We start from the raw sequence: 19,927 nt of genomic DNA on the forward strand, positions 1-19,927 counted from the left end.
TATCGAACCTCTCCACCTCTCACTCACCATTCAAGACAGTGCGCCATTTTGATATTTTATTTATTTTTTTAATTTTAATTGTTAAAATTACCTGCTGAAAGGTGAAATGATGTAGATTCATTTTTTTTCAGGGAAATTCAAACTCATTAATTGTATGTACTTATTTTTTAGTGTAATAAACAAGTCTATGTATTAAGTGAATAATTATGCGAATTACTATTTCGAGCGCAGAGGGTTAATAAGGGGCCCTTTCGAGAGATTTGATTTCAATACTTCTCATATATAAAAAAAATGATTCAAACTTAAAACTACTTTAAACAAAATTGCAAAAATCTTTTGAGCATAATTTTAATACCCTTTAGTTATAGAATCGGAATTTTTTAAGATACAAAGTAATGTATTTTTTTAAAGTTTCTTTAACAACATTATATAAAACGTAAAACAATAATTCATTATAAATATTGGAATCATGTTTCAGCATTTAATCAATACTTGATTTGAATATCAATAAACTCGAATGCAATGCTCTTGTAAATATCCATAAACGATTAGATAAATGGAAGTATAAAATTAATATAATTAAAAAATATCTGGAAAGAGTATATAAAAATTTCTAGGTCTCTAATGCTGTAGAGCTTTTAGGCAGTTGTCCACTTTATCTGTTTGATAATGCGGTCCTGGATGTATTCATTGAACCCAGGGGACAATAGTTTTTTATTAGTTTCGCAGTTGTAGTATCTAAGACTCACTTAATTTGTAGTAAATGCACTCGGAGAATACTCGGTTCATGACAAAGTGATTAAAAAATAATCCATTGAAATATATTGAACATTTGAAATATTTGTTTAGTTAACTTTAAAATATCAATTAAAGCAGACGATTTTAAAAGCCACTGGCAGCTGATTTTGTCCATAAATTAATAATATTTATTATATTTGCACAGCAAATTTTATTCACAAATGCTGAAATATAAGAAACATTTATAAAATATTTTGAAATAAATGCTTAATAATTAATTTTTAATTATATTAAAACACGAAAATAAACTAAAATATTAGTTTTCTTGATATAAACTGTTAGTCTGCTTTTAAAGTTTTCTCTTAGAATTTTGCTCCTCTCCTTTCGAAACAGCTCTTCATGTGTACGTTTGTTGTCAACAATAAGAAAGAATATTTAACATCTTTACCAAAAATTTACTTTCCTAGCCGTTATTTGAAATTCATTCTTTCAGTTGTTTTTATTTAATTATCATTAAAAAACTACTTTAAAGCAAGTAAAAATATTTTTAACTTATATGTATTAAAGTGAAATTTAAAAAAAAAATGGTAGTATTAACATTGCCTAGCAAAGCAGTACCAATAAATTTCCTTATTTCAGAATCACTTACTTATTATTTTTTTGTCATGAAGATGGTATAAAAATACATTTTCTAGAATAATTTTCTCCTAAGCTATAATGAAATAAAAGACAAAATTTTCTTCAATTTCACATATTCTTAAGTCACTTCTATTGTTGACCATTTGTTTCATTTCAAAAAGAAATTACTACTTTAATGCCGTTAAAAACGCTTCCAAAAGTTATTTTCAATATAAAAGAGAAATTAAAAATTGATAATATAATAGATCAAAGTCTTATTGTTACCCATCAAAAAGTATATATATATATATGTCAAAATCGCCTGCGTTAATTTTTTGAATTAATAACAATCGAAAAATAATTGCTCAGAAATGAAATTATTATCATTAAAGTACAAAATTTTGAATTTTAAGATAGTGTAAAATATTTTTTTTATATAAAAAGCCCTTTAGAAGTCACTGTGGGAAAAGTGCAAAACTTTGGTTAATTTCTAATTAATTGAATATTTAATTAATATTTGTTTTTTGAAAAGTTGACAGTATTCTTTCTATCGTTTTAAATCATAAGTGTGCAAAATTTGAATATGTTCGGGACAGTTGATTAGCAGGAAATGTGGAACAAATATACATACATGTATGTATACATATAGCCATAATGATTTTTATTTATATTCTGATAACGCTATCCTAAGATAGAGCCTAAAAATAATTTATTTCTTCATATTGTCAAAGTCCACCAATGCACACCAAATGTCAAGGTGGTTATTTCAGTATTCATTGAAGTGCAATACATTGAGGGTCACATGATAAAAGACAAATATGTCTAATTTATTCTGCATCTCTATATATCTTGCAAGAGAAAAAATTTAATATAGTATATAGGTTGAATTTAAATTACATATGCAATTATATATAAGTGAGCTAATATGAATAGAGTTGTTTTAATCCTTGTATTGAAACTATTGAAAAATAAAATCCAACTATTGAAAAATAAAATATTTAAATTGCAGTTATTCAAAAGTGCTTTCAAAATATTTGGAATGCATTCATTTCAATTTGTAAAAACAAAAACACATTCTTTGAGAAAGTTAATGTTTAACTGAATTTTAAAACTTAGCTAGCTTCATTTAAATCAAGATATTTCTGGACTAATTAAATACTACAGAATTTGATTTCAATATTTTAATACGATAGCCTTAAGTTAATAAAATATCCTTAAGAATTACTAAATAAATATCTATATTGGATCAGATCCAATTAATGAAGGAATGCGATTTAAAATAAATAGTTTCAGGGGCCGTTTTAAAATATCTACGCAATTAATAGCGAAGCCATTTTAATCGAAAAATATTCCTCGAATGGGATATTAATTTATGGAAATAGTATATTTGAGAAACTGTTATTTGCATAGTAAAATAGTTAATTTTATTTGTGAAATAAAGGTCATATAAATAGCAGAGAAAGGTAAATTTTAGATCGAAAATTTACATTTTAAAATTTATTAATTAAATATTGTTTAGTAGAAGCTTGTTTCTTTTAAAGCTCAAGTATTAAGAAACATAGAATACAGAGTTTCCTTTTCCATAAAAAAACCCTGCATATTCTGCGCCATTTGATTATTTAGCTATCTTGTCATCTATAAAGGTACTCAAATCTCAATTACACGTCCCCTCTGGTGTGGTGTGGAGAGGGGGTTGCCAGCTCAGGTGTCGTCCTCGTCATCCGAACGTGGTTCAAAATTACGAGGTCCGTCCCAAAAATAGCCCTAGTGTTACTTTACAATGGGACGTTAATATAACTAAACTAAACTAAACTCAATTGCACGTCATTGGCAAACTAGTATTAACCGCACCTTCGTGAACTTAGTCAAATTTTAATTATGATAGAATATAGTAGCTTGCGATCTTTCAATATTTTCTGCTTTCTTGTATACGTAGTATAGAGAACGTATAGTAACCGTCGAAAATTTCGAACCCCTGAATTTGACGAATCTCCATGTATCAAAACTTCCAGAATTCGAAAAACACATTTTTGGGAAATGTCTGTCTGACTATGACAAAAATAACTCAAAAACGCTTTGAACTAAACGTATAAAATTTGATATATGTTTTATATCAAATTTGTAGATTTCTGTCATATTCTGTATTAAATACGTTCAAAGAAGGTGTGTCTGTACGGTTATCCGAATATTCTCAAGCTACAAAACGAAGAGTGCTAGATAGATAAATTTTGGTACACAAATTTATCATTTTGCAAATTTTGAACTGAATCCAACAAGAAGTTGTCCGTCTGTCATTATGTGCTTTTAGAAACAAGTAAACTCGATAGCTCAAAGATGTAGTGACTTAAATACACTAAATTTGGTACGAGAGTTTGTGACTCAAGTATAGCTCTGTGTCAAATTTTCGTTTCAATCGCTTGGGATAAAACGTGTCTAAAACACAAATTCAATTATCGGATACTATTAATCGCATGCCAAAAAACTCGCCAAGGATTCAGTAAAAACGCCAAAGGTTAATATTTAGTGACCGTTGTACGCCAAACCCATGCAAGTCTTTCTCTGGGATAACACCTTTAATACAGAGAATGCGAGAAAATTTTGAGGAGCACATTCCGACTTATTTTATTTTGGCAATTAACTGCTGCTATGCGGTTTAGACGCAATTGCAGATAAACGCTTCTGAAAGAAATTAAAGCTCTTGGCTGTACTAATAATATAACAGGTAAATGGTTTCTCGCTTTCTCTTAAACGTCCTGAACAGATATATCCAACTTTTTTTATTCTAAACATCCTGTGTCATTAGTTTACCCTCTTATGTTACATTTACATCCGAATATATTAAAACGTGATAAGTTTGTGAGAATAACAAAGTCTCTACTTCACTCTCCAAGCATGCATGACACAAAAACTTTAGAATATGATAGGAAATATGACTACTGCTGTAAAACCAACAGAAATGATTTTCCGAACTTTTCCGCACATTTCCTTGTAAATAATTATCATTTCTCCCTCCCTCATAAAAATTGGGAAATCTGTGAAAGTCCACGGGTACTCAGAATTTTATTTTCAGAGTTACGCATATGAGTGTTTTTTCATTAATATTAAAGAAAAAACCTAATATACATTTTGGATGAATTTTTATACTTATCTGATGCAATCTGACTGAGAATTATTATTTTAACAGCAGTATAATTTAGTTTATATATTAAGTTTCTATTATTTAAGATATAGTGTTTTGTGAGTTATCGTTTTTATATAAATACGAAAGGGTGGCCTGAAGGTGTGGTCTCGCCTTCTAGACCAGAAGATTCCGTGTTCAAGACCAGATTCCACCGAAGAACCGTCTTGTAAGTAGGCTTAGTCCGGTACATCAGTCAAGCAAAATGTTCTCCCGCTGGTGTGGTACAGAAGTTTGGAGAGGGTGTGCCAACCCAGATGTCTTCCTAGTCGTCTGACCAGGGTTCAAAATTACGAGGTCCATTCCAAAATAGCCCGTGTTATTTTAAAATGGGATGTTAATATAACTAAACTAAAGTAAATGAATACGAAAGTACAAACCAATATTTAGTCATTTCTTTAAAAGATTTGGTTCAGTTTTGTGTCAAATCTATGTTCCAATCGGTTCAGAAAAACGTATCTAATGCGCACTTTTGATGTTTGATACTATTAACGTCACTCCAGGGATTAATCGTCAAAAACTCACCAAGATTGCACGAAAGATTCAGTAAAAGTGAAAATTCACGCCAAAAATTAATATCTCGTAACTATTGTAAGCCAATGCCATGCAAGGCGTTTTATACCATTACAGAGTATGCGAGAAAATTTGGGGGGGGGGGGGGGGCGGGGGCACTCACGCTGGTTTTACAGAAGAGGTTAAAATTGCAAAAATTCTAACCAAAAATCCAAAACCGTAGAAATTAATTTATTTGAAACAGTGAGAAATAAACGTCATAGATTTGAACTGCAAGATTAAGGTCAGGATTCCTTACAAACAAAAAAAATCCCCAAGGTGTTAAAAAAGCATCGTTTATTTTTTATTTTATTTTATTTTATTTTATTTATTTATTTGGGCAGATCATATTAACTACAAGTGAGATCGTCCCTAAAAGAGAGCGCTTACTTGGCTACAATTTGGAAAACAATTTACTAAAGAAAATCAAGGATTTAGAGTTAAGAAAAAAATCAGCAGAAGTATTTTCACATCGAAACTTTCTTATTATAATTTGGCATTTTTTTATATTTCATTGTACAATAAAGAAAACTGAGGACATCTGCCTTTTCTACGACTGAAACAAAAATTTGATACCATCGTAGATTTTTGAGATAAGACCATATATTGAATTTCATTTGCCTAGACCGTTGTACTCATGTTTTATAATAAGTTACTCGAGAAGAGACAGATGAAGAAACAGTCAAACGTTTGATGGATTTGGCCGAAAATGTGATACTGATATTAACAGAAATTTGATTCTGAACTTCAGAACCAAATGCTAAATTTAACTCGTCTGCCTTCGTGCCCGTGAGTCATTGGCGAATCAAATTATCACTTCTCAATTCGATAAGCAATAATTGAATCACTCAAAAATGTTGTAATTCGATGCAAAAATGACTCATATTCCACATATTCTATAATTTCGTAGTTAAATCGGTGGCATAGCACTTTCCCGAAATAAAAGGTGTTATCTTTGTGATAGTCCATTTGAAGATAAAGCAGTTATGAGGTTAATCCTTTTAATACCTTGCGTTTTTTCAGGTGTCGTATTCATATGCATACAGACCAAAAGACAGACTTCCAGTCGACGAAAGAATATATAATTTTATAGAAATCTACGAATTTAACTTTCTTACCTCAAATTTTATCCACCTATGTAATATGTTTTAAAGCCGGCGTCCTTGCATAGGGGTAGCGCGTCTTCCCCGTGATCTGGACGTCCAGGGTTCGAATCCCGGTTCGGGCATGGTTGTTCTTCATCTGTGTTCTGTCTGTGAGGTGTGTAAATGTGTCCCACTGTTAAAAGGGGTTGTGCGAGCGAATGTGTGAGTTCCATCTTCATATGAATTAGAAGTCAGACTTCTGCCCTTGGGTGCTCAGGGGTCTTTACCCTCAGAAGCTACTGCACCCCCTTTCCGTAGTAACGCGGACACGACATCATCAATTAGTTTTAAAGCTACCGTTACAGTCTTTCACAGCCAGATATAAATCTAAAAAAAAGCTCCAGACTAAGGAAATCTAGAGAGTAAAGAACTATTAATCTCTTCAGTTCTAATTTTTTGACTATTACTAGAGTTTTTCCTTTGTGTTCGTATATGAGGTAATAAAAATAAACCAGCAGAAATGATCTCATCGTAACTTTATGGTATACTCTGTAATAATTATACTTGATGCATTGCTGACTTTATGCTATTGGTGAATAATAGTTACGAAACAGCTCACTAATGTGCGATCTTGGACAATAAATCGCTAGAATGCGGTTAATGCATAAGTACCAGAAAACAGAATATGTATTCTGGACGCCCTTTTCACATCTACAGAAATCAAAATTTTATATAAAACTACAATTGTAGTCAATCTCACGTATTTAAGTCATTGTGATTTTATGTTAACGCGCTCATATGCATACAAAAGTACAGACAGACAGATGGGGAAACCGTTGACGGATTTGGCACAGAATTGACACAAGTCTATATTTTAGTAGCTAAATCTGTATACTGAATTTTTATTTATTTTTAATTTCGATAGTTATCATATTACATTGTATTCAGACAGCTGGACAGTCAAACTTCCTCACTTGGATTTCGTTAAGAATTTGGTAGCTATATATACATATTTAGTGTAAATATTATATGTCATATTTCACCATTTAGCTCAAAGAATTTTTGAATTAAAGTGTCGATGACAGATATAATTTCAAAAATGCGCTTTTCGGACTCAGGGAGCTCGCAAAACGTTGAGATTTATGAAAATATCGAATTCGAATTTTTTGAAAATTACAAATCTTTCTGTTTATGCACGAAAAAAAATAATAAATCTAAAATAAAAATTGTTGTCTAGCAATGGAGTCTCTACAGATTTCCTATTTCAAAATCATTTGCATATCCCTAGTTATTTGTTAAATTTCAAAAATATAATAAAATGTGTGGGTATGAAACTGGCATCGACGAGAGGATTAAAACATTGGTATAAAAATATTTGTAGGTTAATTCCTTAGTAATATCAGAAAAATAAAAAAAAATTCGGTTAGTTTGAAATTAATTTATTATTTATAATTAATTAAATATTATTTATTTACAAGAAATACTTAAGTTGGTAATATTCTTTATCTTAGCTTAAATAATAAATGCATGAAGTTTCATTCATTTCAGTCCAGTTATTAAAATCAAGATGCGAAACATATGACTATGGTTTTTATTTAAATTAATGCTGATTATCTTTGGCTTTTCTTATTTGCGATGCATTCATTGATTATCTTTGTCACCTACTGCTCGCTCAAATTTAAAGTGTTGCTTTATTTTATATCTTCGAAGATAGTTTCATTTTTTTCCCCTAAAAAATTTAAAAATATTGAAACTCAGAAAAATGATTTCAAAAAACTGCACAAATAATCTTTATTAATAGCAACCCGGACTAAAAACTTCTTCCTTTTTTTACAAAAAAAGCTATAAAAATCAATTATAATGTTAACAAAAATTACGACATTACAAAAATGATGCAAGACTATAAATATAAACATGATTTTTAATTACAATAGACAAATTTTATTTGGAAGCCAAAAAAAAAAATCTAGTTGCTGAAAACGATTTTTAAATCAAAAATAAACGACTCTGTATCAGTTTGCTACTTAGCTTTGAATAAAATTCTCTGCCTCTTTTTCGCAGATTTAATTCGTGTTTGCTTTTGTCAGTAGAACAGTCTATTAAAATTCGCTAATGAACCGCTGAAAAACTGGAAACACTATTTTATCATTACGCTTTAAGATATCAACGGAACAACAAAGAGCCAGTTGCGCTTTTTTGCAGATACAAACTAACTGGATGAAAATTCTAAAACTTTTTTAATGATGGCCCACATTAAAAAAATAAAATATAAAAGTTTCGATCGTTAAAAATACTTTTCAGTTAACTTTAATGTAAGGATGCGTTGCAAAAAAATAATAATGATGCATAGAAAGAAAAAGAGGAAAAAAACTGAATTGATAAAAAGATTAGACTATGTGAACTCCAGCTAAAGATGTATTCAGATTCTTTTAATTAAGAATGTAAATAAAGAATATTCTAATCCGAAAGGAAAATATCTTTTTTTTTTTTTTTATATTCATTGCATTTCCTGCTTGGCGATGTTTTACAGCAACAAATTTATTTTCTGAGTATCATGCATTGTTTAATATGTTAATTCTCTTGGATTGAAGGAAAATGTGGCTATGATTTAAATGGAATGTGTTTTTTTAACTCCTTTGTTGATGATTTGGAGATAGGATTGAATAAAATGTTTTTGTGGAGATTTTGTTTTTGAGTATGAAATAACAATCTTGATTTGTACTAGATTTCGGATTATTATTAAAAAGTGAACTATAGGAATGTTAGGACAACTTTAAATTTAATGATTCACAAATGAATGGAGTAAGAAATTTGTTATTTTCATAGAAAAAGCAGAAATGAAAATCAGATTTTTTTTTTGTTATGAAACCATTACTTATTGGTACATAGTATACAATTTAAATTTTAAATTCTTTTGCAATTGTTGGAGAGATACGTTGCAAAGAATAAGTCAGGGGGGGGGGGTTACAAAGTTCTTTTGATAGCAAAAAAAATTACTGCAAAATTTGTCATATTGTTGTTTTGATATATTGCAAAGATGTTTATATAGTTTTTAATAAAACCACTTACTTCAATATGAGCCCTATAAATAACTCGAAGAATATCAAGACAATATTCCAATTTTCGCTAAGTAATGTCCAACACTTCGGCTGTCACACTTGATAAAGCATCTATGATTCAGACTGTGAGTATGTCAATATCTTCTATGACTTTGTAAGCACATTATATAACTTCCGAATTGGCATTGAATAATAGGGATCGCTTTGAATTCATGAAAAAAAAAACATATTAAACTTTTTCATCCGTTGATGCCATTTTACTAAATAAATGTAAAACCACTATTTATGCATTAGTTCGAAATCTGTTGAACTAAAAAAAAAATAAGAGCACAACTACTCTATTATAAAAATTTTACGATTAAGAACCGAAATTTTTCAGCTTTAAACGCCATTTCAAATAGTACAACAGTGATAAAAAGGGTACAACAGCCATAATATATCGACAGTACAGGAGCTATAAAAATGGTATTTGACACAGTGTAATTTTGTAATTTCTTGTTTGGCAGTCGAGTTGGTGAAAGGAAGACGGCACACTGAGCATATGCAAGCAGTTACTCCATTTACGTTTCGATTATCTTATTCTTCTGCCAATAGCAAAAACCTCAGATAGCTCATGTTTTTTTTGTAAATGATGGAGGAAAACGAGAAACTAGATTAATTGATGCCAATCAACTCTAGTTTCGTGACATAAAATTTAAAGTCTGATCTCTGATCTTCCATTCCAAACAATATCCTTAAATTCTCCATCTTCTATGAAATATTGATTTCTAGTTTTATTTTTATTCTGTATTTTATCATTATAATCATTCTTCAATTAAATTTTCACTTCTAACGGGTAAACAAATCATTAAAAATAAGACTTAAGATTAGCATCCGATTCCTCGCCAAGCATGACAAAATCGTGCTAACCACCCAAATTATCCGATATCTTGGGTAATTAAAAGAAATGGGAACAATGAATTTTAGGATTGAAATAAAAAGTATTTACGATTTTAAATATTGATGAGAAATCGGCAAACAAATTCGCCAAACAACAGTTTTGGCGACAATCATTATTCTTAAATCGCGCCTAAGTATTAATTTTACTCGTCTATACTATGAATTTTTCAACAATTATAGTGATTTCGAACTTTATACCATACTTAAAAGATGACTGACGCATCCATAAATTAATTGCTGGACAAAAATTATTATAAAAAGGGTAGAAAGAAATAAAACTGGAATTTATTCGTAAATTTATAGATATTTCTATAAAATTAACAGAGTAAAGAAATCGGCACATATTTTCTCATCAGATTGCTTAGTAGATTGGGCAATTTTGTAAAGCTGATATTCATTAGATGATACTGTTTTCTTCCTTTATCAAAAATATACAAGTTTCTCTATTGCATTACACTTAAATTAAAATCGTGTTATAAAATAAATATCAATAGACAGTATTCACGTTCTTTTGTAACAACTTTATAAAATGTTTTAATCCAATATTTATTTTATAGATATCTTCTATTATATTGTGGCGGATTGATTTGAACGAGGATAGAACTTGGGACCTTGTGGTTCGCATCCCAGTAACATGACCACGATACAAAAGCAATTGCTCGTGTAGCGTAGCTGTTAATTGGCTTATAAGCTTTCACTAGACTCTCTCTCCAGTGAGTCAGAGGTGAGACGAACGATATGGCTGTTTAGTGGTGATGTATTTAGCTGTTGATTCTAATGCGCCTGTACCCATTTGAGTAGCGCTAAGCGTTACGGCGAGCGTGTGTGGTTGCTGTTGCTGCGTCAAGTGAATCTGACGACTTTGGTTTGCTGTGGGTAGATGGCACCACAACAGCTGTACGAAGGTTGAAGGTTCATCGTCCGAGGTCACCAACGTGGCGATTTGATATGAGCGAGGATGGAACTTGGGACCTTGTGGTTCGCAGCCCAGTAACATGACCACGATACAAAAGCAATTGCTCGTGTAGCGTAGCTGTTAGCTGGCTTATAAGCTTTCACTACAATATTTTAAATAGAAAGATAAACATAGAAAAATATCTGAAACAAATGAAGAAAAAAATGTATTTTATTTTCAAAAGGCTGTACATTTTATAATGTTGAATTTATGGAACATTTAAAAAAGGATTTTGCAATACGTATCATTTATGTAATTTTATTCCTTGCGAAATCACATGGCATATTTATACAAAATATTACAAATTCTTTTATAAATGTAAATCGGGTGGTTTTATGAAAAACGATTGAAAGATTAGATTTTAATACATGATTGAATTAATTTTACAAAATATATCACTCTTTGTATCGTGAATATGCTGTGTAAACGTTGACAGATTTGTACTAAAAATATTCTTCATTTACATAATAAGTACTTTATGAAGTTGTACAACAATATCCATATACAAAATAAACCGCATTCAAATATGCTTTGCGGTACAATTCCGGATATTTCGGCATATATAATAATCAAAATAGTTCGAAAATTTTCATACTAATAGAGTAAAGTTTCATATAAACAACAGACGAAGTACATAATAGGCAAACACAAAAAATTCCACCGAACGGATTTCTCGAAACAGATGGAAAAACTTCCACTAGTGTATGCATACAAAAAGTTTATATAACGGTGCCTGCAATCGTAATTAATACTTTTATGCTTCTAGCTTTCACGCTTTCCGCACAGAATGCTACGACTAGGTGGATACAGACGGTGGCACGGGCGATTCATATATGCTGATGGCGGCAGTTTTGTTGGTGGGACTCATCGAACAGTTGTAGAGACCATTGCTTTGTTTGGGAACATCGGCGAGGTTCACCTGCTGTAACATCGAGCTCAGCGTCTGGATGTGACGTATAGCTGCGTGAATGCGGTAATGGAGGAAGGATTCCAGGTGGTAATCGGTGTGGGCATGACTGAAATAAAGAAAAAAAAATGAAAGGAAGTTTCTTTTGGTATTTTTATTTTTGATAGTAAATGAGTTGTTAACCTGTTGACTACCATGTCAGATGACAACAAAAGTTCAGTTGACATGTTCAGATGTAAACGACAGTATTCAGATGACAGCAAAAATTCAGATGACATATGCAGATAGAGACAACAGTATTCAGATGACAGAAGAAGTAATGAGAATTGACAGTATATGAGCTGTTAGCATGTTGACTGCCCTGTCAGATGACAGCAAAAATTCAGATGACATATGCAGATATAGATAACAGTATTCAGATGACAGAAGAAGCAATGAGAATTGACAGTAAATGAGCTGTTAACATGTTGACTGCCCTGTCAGATGACAGCAAATGTTCAGTTGACATATGCAGATATAGACAACAGTATTCAGATGGCATCAAAAGTTTTCATTCAGTGTTCAGTTTGTGTGAGGTAAATGCCTATGTTTAAATCTTATTTTAATATGTTGCTTGTTTAAACAAGTGCTAATCGACTCTGACACCTATCTAATTAAATACTCTCTTTTCTACTAGAATTAAGAGAAAGCAAAGAAGTAAGCATCTTATTAAATAGTGGTCAAAATCACAGGCAAGCTTTTGGCAGCGAAAGTGTTAAGCACGTAATAAGCAGTTCGTGCAATAAACCTATCTAACAATGAACATGTTTGTTCAGACATGTATGAATAACTACGAGAATATCAGATCTTGTTTAAACTTCGTTCGATCAATGGGAATATCGGATATGCAAGCAATACCTGACCTTTCCAAAGGCCATGCGGCAACTTGATGGGACCTCTGGAGAGCAACCCCATCTAGCATGAAGGAACAATCGACACTTGATGATATTGGACACTTGCAAATAACAAAGGACCCCCTAGAGAGAACGCATATTGGTCTTTTTACATTAGAAGAGAACCAAAGACAGGAGATTTGATGAAATGTCCTTAATCGAAGATTTAATGACTGGAATTTTATCAGAGTTCTTCGATGTCAAAAGACGTCCAATTTTTTGGCCATCTGAGTCTGTGTTCTCGCCACAGTGCATTGGTTTTGATTAAGTGATTTATACAGCTTTCTTCAGTGCTACACTGACAAGTCGAAATTTTGTCAAAGAAACGGTTTTGATGTACAGAAAATACACCATGTCCAGTATATACTTGTTAAGATAAAAATCATCCGCAATTCGGTTAACAGAAACGTTTTTAAAATGTTGATAGGTAGTTCTCTCCCAGACGGAATTATTCCATCTCTATCGAACACATGTTCTAATAATGGGAATAATGATCGAATGACGAACATTATGGAGAACAAGCATAAAAAGTAGAAGAGTCGGTGTTCGCAATTTTTTTAGAATTGCATCTTATTACAAACTATTCATTTTACAAGAAATGAGTACAAATGCCAATGGGATATCAAATGGTTGCTGAGAAAAGCAGTGGTCTCTTTAGAAGTTAATGTAATGAATATTTTCGGACAACGAATACAAATCGGTCAACAAAACCAAATTCGGTTACAAAAACAAGTGGCATTTTGTGAAAAAAATTTTAGAGTTTTTGTCTTAACTGATATTTATTGAAGTCACAAAAAATATATTGGTTTATTCAGAAAAAATCTCGTCGAGCTCGGGGGAAAAAACTGAAAAACTGAAAAGAATAATTTTGTAATGATAATGAAGCTCATTCAATAATATATACAAACGTTTACGTGATAATGGCAAGTCATCATTTATGAAACTTCATTATCCTACTCACATAGAAGATCCTTGACTTATCTCTAAAAAAAACCCACCTAAAATGTTGTTCAAAATTCTCTAGCTAATTCAATTTCCCCCCTTTAACAAATTCTGAAATGAACAAAACAGATAGTTGCCCAGTATGGAGAGTAAAACATCCCATCTCTATTCCAATAACTTCAACGATGTAGCCAATTATATATATGGTTTAGCGCTATTCTGATGAAAGATTAACTTTTTGCGATTAGCCAATTCTGAGAACTTCCGATCAATGCTTTACTTCGAAATGTCTAGTTGGTTACTATGTTTAACCGTATTTCATTAGGAGGCGGTAGCTCGTAACAGATGTCGTTTTAATCTTACCGAAAATAGAAAATAATTTTCTATGCATGGATATTGATTGACCTTTAATGTGTTTGATGGCGTCTCATTCGAATAACTCCAAAGACCGTTTTCGCTTAGCATTTATGCAGATAATCCATTTGTCATCGCTCGTTACTATCTTTTGCAATAATACAGATGTTCGTTAATGAATATTGCAGCTTCGCAGGCCAATTAAAAGAAAAAACAAAGTGCAACCTTGTGTTTCATCGGAAGTCAAAAATAACAGTTGGAAGTTTACATTCAACACAGTTATTAGTGTTCTATGTGAATTTACCCAGAAATACAAATGATATTGAGGCGGTAAAATAACTCATTCCATACGTTTTTCTGTGTATCTTGGACTGAGGTTTTTGAAGGCTACAGATATGAGCGTATGGATGGCATAATCGATATTTTTTTCTGGGGATATAACACGTAAAAAGTGTTTGTTCTATCGTTATCAACTGTTGGTAACGAACATAAGGAACGTTCATCTGCAGCCTTTCAGATTTTCACACCAAACATGCTGAAAAAAACTTGTTGGATAAGTTATCGCCCCGCCAATCTAGAGAAGCTCATATTGAACACTTATAGTGTATTGAATTTAAGCATTCAACAATTATTTTTAATTTCCGGTGAGCAACAAGGTTGTGCTTTATTTTTTAATAACCCTGCAAATTTTGGGTTATTCAATTTTGGATCTCTGTATATTGTTTCGTTTGTGCTTCAGCAATAAATTTCACATGAAAATGCAGTCTATTTTTAAAATGTTCTTTTATTTTAGGGCGTACACAAACATCAATGTAATAACCGAAACCAAGTCCCATCAGATGCTTGTATTTGGTCAAATTTGATACTTCGAAACTCTTTGCTAAAAGATAAATGGAAATAAGATTATTTGTGATTATCACTTAAATCTAGCTGTTGTCAACCGTGAATTATCTACGGAGGTATTGCAGGTCTTAAACTTGAAATTCGGCCCGTCTGAATTTCATAAACCATTTGTACTCCGTTCATTTATTTGCAGCCTTATCTACGTTAATAATTCTTTTTTCCCACGGCTTGAAAAGTATTCTTGCTTTCACATTGGTGAAAAAATGAAAAGAAAATACTATTCATTACTAAAAGTATAATTTTCCAATCCTCGTGTTTGCTCTGATGCCTATCAAACACGATTAGATAAGTGTTGTTGATAGAAACAAATAATAAAGAAAATCCATCTTCCAAAAAGTACACCTTAGTTACAAAGGTTAATAACAGTAATTCAGCCTACCGTCAGTAATCAAGGCAAGAAATTGGAAAGCAGGAAAAACTTATAGAACAGCCAAATGTGAATGAAAGTGAAGTACTAAATGTTTGAAAGGATCAGAAGCGGAAGGAAGTCGAAAATGAAAAGTTTGAACTTGCATACATTTATAAATGACTTCTAGAACAAAATAAATAATTCTGCATGCATAGATTTTTAATGAATTATATAATTTATACCTATTATCTGACATTTATTAGCTGATTTTCTAAAATAATATTGTCACGAAGACGTAAAGAACTATACCGTTAGTTCAAACAAACAATTAGATTTATTAGAACGAAACAATTCACAATAGCACGAGACTGAGAACTTACCCATCACTGATGGGGCTCAGCTTTTGCACATATATAGAATATTCGAGAACAATCCAATTCGAATATTTAAGAAACATCTAGAAGCTTCCAGATCTTAGATAAACAATAGATTACAATTTATATAAAAAAATTCCAGTATTTATATAAACGTCGTAGTTGGTTGGCTTGGTTTGTCAGTTTTAATGGCCGAAGAGTCAGAAAAGGCTATGCTGCGCCAAACCGATGGCTAATAAAAAAGCCATGTTTTAAAAAAAATTCAAAGAGTCTTCAATAAAACAAAAGGTGCTTAAAAGTCAATGATAAAATTGTAAAAAAAATAGGATGATGGGTTAGACAATAAATACAATAGAGTTTTAGATAAGGTGATGACTACCAATTGCTTTCAAAAACTTAAGAATGTTTTTGTGTGGATTTTTCCCCAACAAGTTCGCATATCCAGGGATAGGGAGTTAAAAAAATATTAACGACGGAGCTTAAAATCAGGACATTCAATAAAAATATGATGAATTGTTAAAATCACCTGGCATTTTGAGCAGAAAGGAGCTTGATTGCCGAATAAAAGATATTTGTGGGTTAAGCGAGTATGACCAATGCGGAGTCGAGTCAACAATTTAACATCAAGTTCACGCATTGATTGGCAAGGCCATATTGTAGGTTTTATAAAAGGAGTTTGTTGCTAGTCTAATGATCCCATGTCTCCTGCCACTAAGTGTACAAATGATGAGCAAATGGTTGGTTGGAATTCGAACTATGGACTAACCAATCAGAATTGAGATACCATGTTGATTGAGCCACGGTTATTTGTGCAGCAATATTATGGAGGACAGTGGTGGATTTAGGTATTTCTGCAATCTATGCAGTACACTGACGCCCCTCTTTTAATAACATACGCAATTTAGTTTCACAGCACATTTTTAACATGTTGATGTTTTATTTTAAGTTAATATTACTTATTTTGTTAATTTTAAGAAAATGTCGCTTTTATCTATTATGACTCCAGATTTCCAATTATCCACGTTTGTACCTAATATTATTGAAGTGAAAGCCCGATTTTATAAGTAACCTAATAACTAAATTAATACAATGCACATGTAAGAGCCTGATTAATCATACTGGAATACGATTTCATATTAACCTAATATTTTATCACTGATAGAATTTGCAGTTTTTAAAAACTAATTTATTTGGCAACTAGGAAAATAAAGTTTTTAATTGACCTTTTTCTGGAACACCTCTCAACCTAAAGGTCCTGCAGCTACCTAATCCACCTAATTGGAAATCCGCCACTTAAGGAGAGTAACTTTGAAAAAATTATTGACAATTCTAGATGACTGTTGTAGCTAAGTTGTGTCATATTTCCAATCTTGCATACTACAGAAATTATACTTACGACCTTGGACTTAGCTGCTCTGAATTGAAAAATATGGATAAACGCTAAGGATAAGCACAGGAAAAATATATAATTATTATATTATATAAATCATTTTGAAAACTATTATATTTTAATTAATAAATTTTCCCTCTTGGCTTTTATTTCATGAAATAAAAATGATTCATATAACTTACCATGATCTATCTAACCACTGGATTGCTTCCTCGTAATGTCCTCTTTCCATGGCCATGTACCCTTTTTCAGCCATAGCATAAGTTGCCAGATAAATATCTTCACCCAAATGGCTTTCACTAAATTTTAGACAAATATTTGAATAAGTCCGAACGAATAAAAAAATAATCTATATTTAGTTAAGAATTCTTACAATATAAATTAAAATATAAAATACTTCGAGAAATACAAAAATGTCGTTTAAAGTATGCCATGCTATTTTCATTATTTAAAATAAATAGATTAAAATAAGAAAATGGCATTTCATATCGAATAAGCTATCTAGAAAACACCATTAAATTTCAACAAGAAGTGGATAAACTACGAAGAAAACCATGCTTATCTGACATTTATTAAACTTCTTCTTTCACCCGAAATAGCTTTTGATTTATATCAATTTCCAAAATTTCAATTAAAGTTATTTTTAATTGTGGATGAATGATCGAAAACGGCAAATAATCCGACACTTCATGTCACTGGAAAATGAGAACTTTTCTAACAGGTTACAAGTGCACGCATCTGAAAGTTGAGACATTTCTGTTCATGGAAGAAGCTGGCAAACCATAGCATTTCGTAAATTAACTTGGTTAGTTTAGTTATATTAACGTCCCATTTTAAAGTAACATTAGGACTATTTTGGGACGACCTCGCAATTTTGAACCTCAATCAGATGACGAAGATGACATCTGAGCTGTCTCACCCCTTTCCAAACTTCCGCACCAATCAGTCGCCCAGACGGATTTAAAATGCACCAGACCCGGTTACACGATGATCCTTCTGTGGAATCGGATCTCGAAACTGGAATCATTCGGTCCCGAATCAAGGGATTGACTCGGGACCAGAGTTTTATTTGAGTTAATCTGTCTGCTTAGATGATAGAACTAAGCTTCGAAGACACAATATCTGATGAAGATGTTAAAAGACGAAAGCCAATCAGATAGCGTGGTCTGCTTAGGAGTTGATAGAAGGGCAACCAATAAAAGAGCTGCAATTTCAAAAGTGTAGGAGGGAATGTTCATGATGATGTGTTTCTTTTTACAAATTTTTTTAAACTTTTAGGTATTTTCTAATATTTTTATTCCGTACAATCACAATGAGTCTAGTTATCGGATGGATTTGAATTTTAGAAACTATTCTATAAATGTGACAATCAGAATCAAGTTCCTTTTCCCTTTATTTCTTTTTTGAGTTGACATTTTACTGTCTCGATAAAAATCGTAATATTTGAACTACGAAAGCAGAAATGACATACACTTGTATAACCTACGAAATTGTTCTTTGGTGGAAACGAGTTTCAAGCAAAATTCTTTAGATCTGCATTCTAAAATTTCAAACCCATCAGCAGATCTAATGAACTAAAATACTGCTTATGATGACCATGCTGGTTTGATGGCAGAATCTCTATTTCCAGATCTGTCGATCATTGATTCAAAATTTGCTTCCATCGAAGACATATCTTAAACAGTGATCGGTTGGCGGAAGTTTAGAAAGAATAGCCCAAATCAAGAATCATCATCTGACAAGTGCTGAATATCAAACTCATGCAACCAAATATCCCTCATCCAACTCTGAATCCAGACTTTATACTAACTAAACCGTCTTCCTATTAGTTGAAGTATAGAAATGAGGGGATATCAAGTATCCTTCATATGGTTTTGCAACGAGAATCTAACTAAACTAAATTATGCGTTGTTCATGAGATAATTTATAAAAGATAACCATTGATTTCCCATGAAACCCTTCATAGAAAATAACAAACACTGGCCCATGAAATCATTCATAGAAGATAAATAATTTTTTTTAAAAATATGGCTTAGTTGAGGAACATAAATAAGAGGAAGAAAGTCCTGAGTTCTGTTACTGTGTCCTTATTCAGCATTATTCAAAGAATTAGTAGAACAAAGCACGCATGAACTGCAAAATGCTGCCTGGCTGGCCGATTGAATTTTCCCCATGAAGTGGAAGTATCAGTTAGTTTCTCCTAAAAGTCCACCAGAAATGCTACATACCTTCGTGAGCACGCACACACACATGCACATATATATATATAATATGAGAAGTCACACATCAGTTATGGGTGATCCTGGTTATTTTATCAATAAGAGTGGTTACATATTCCATTTATCATGAATCTTAGAACTTCTAAACAAAGTTGAATCAGTTAGCATTAAACTCACCACGCAATACTCAGTAAAGAGTTAACTTATCTTTTAAACGCAGAATTTTTTTTTTCCAAGAGACGATTTTATTTTTCTTGATTGCTATATACAAAGTCAAATTAGAATCGAACAGGAAATTAATATTTAACTTCAAAAGAAATTCGAAACCATTGCTAATAGCTATTTCATTAAGAGCTTCAAATTCATTTCAAACGCAGTCATTTGAAAAATGACTGCGTTCAATAAATAAAAAAAAGTGATAAAACTTAATATA

General features: G+C 31.6%; 1 protein-coding gene across 1 annotated transcript in view; it reads right to left on the minus strand.

Annotated features, from left to right (window-relative positions):
• Nucleotides 1–11,277: 11,277 nt before the first annotated feature.
• The window catches only part of LOC129964131 (tetratricopeptide repeat protein 39B-like), a 98,934-nt gene continuing 90,284 nt past the window's right edge, over nucleotides 11,278–19,927 (minus strand). Inside the window, exons 17-18 of the mRNA XM_056078822.1 lie at nucleotides 17,458–17,574; nucleotides 11,278–12,140 (exon numbers count right to left, since the gene is read on the minus strand). Coding sequence (XP_055934797.1) covers nucleotides 11,921–12,140; nucleotides 17,458–17,574 — 337 coding nt within the window. The 3' untranslated portion in view covers nucleotides 11,278–11,920. The remainder of the gene's footprint in view (nucleotides 12,141–17,457; nucleotides 17,575–19,927) is intronic.

This window comes from Argiope bruennichi, chromosome 3 (genome assembly GCF_947563725.1).
Source record: "Argiope bruennichi chromosome 3, qqArgBrue1.1, whole genome shotgun sequence".
NCBI lineage: Eukaryota > Metazoa > Arthropoda > Arachnida > Araneae > Araneidae > Argiope > Argiope bruennichi.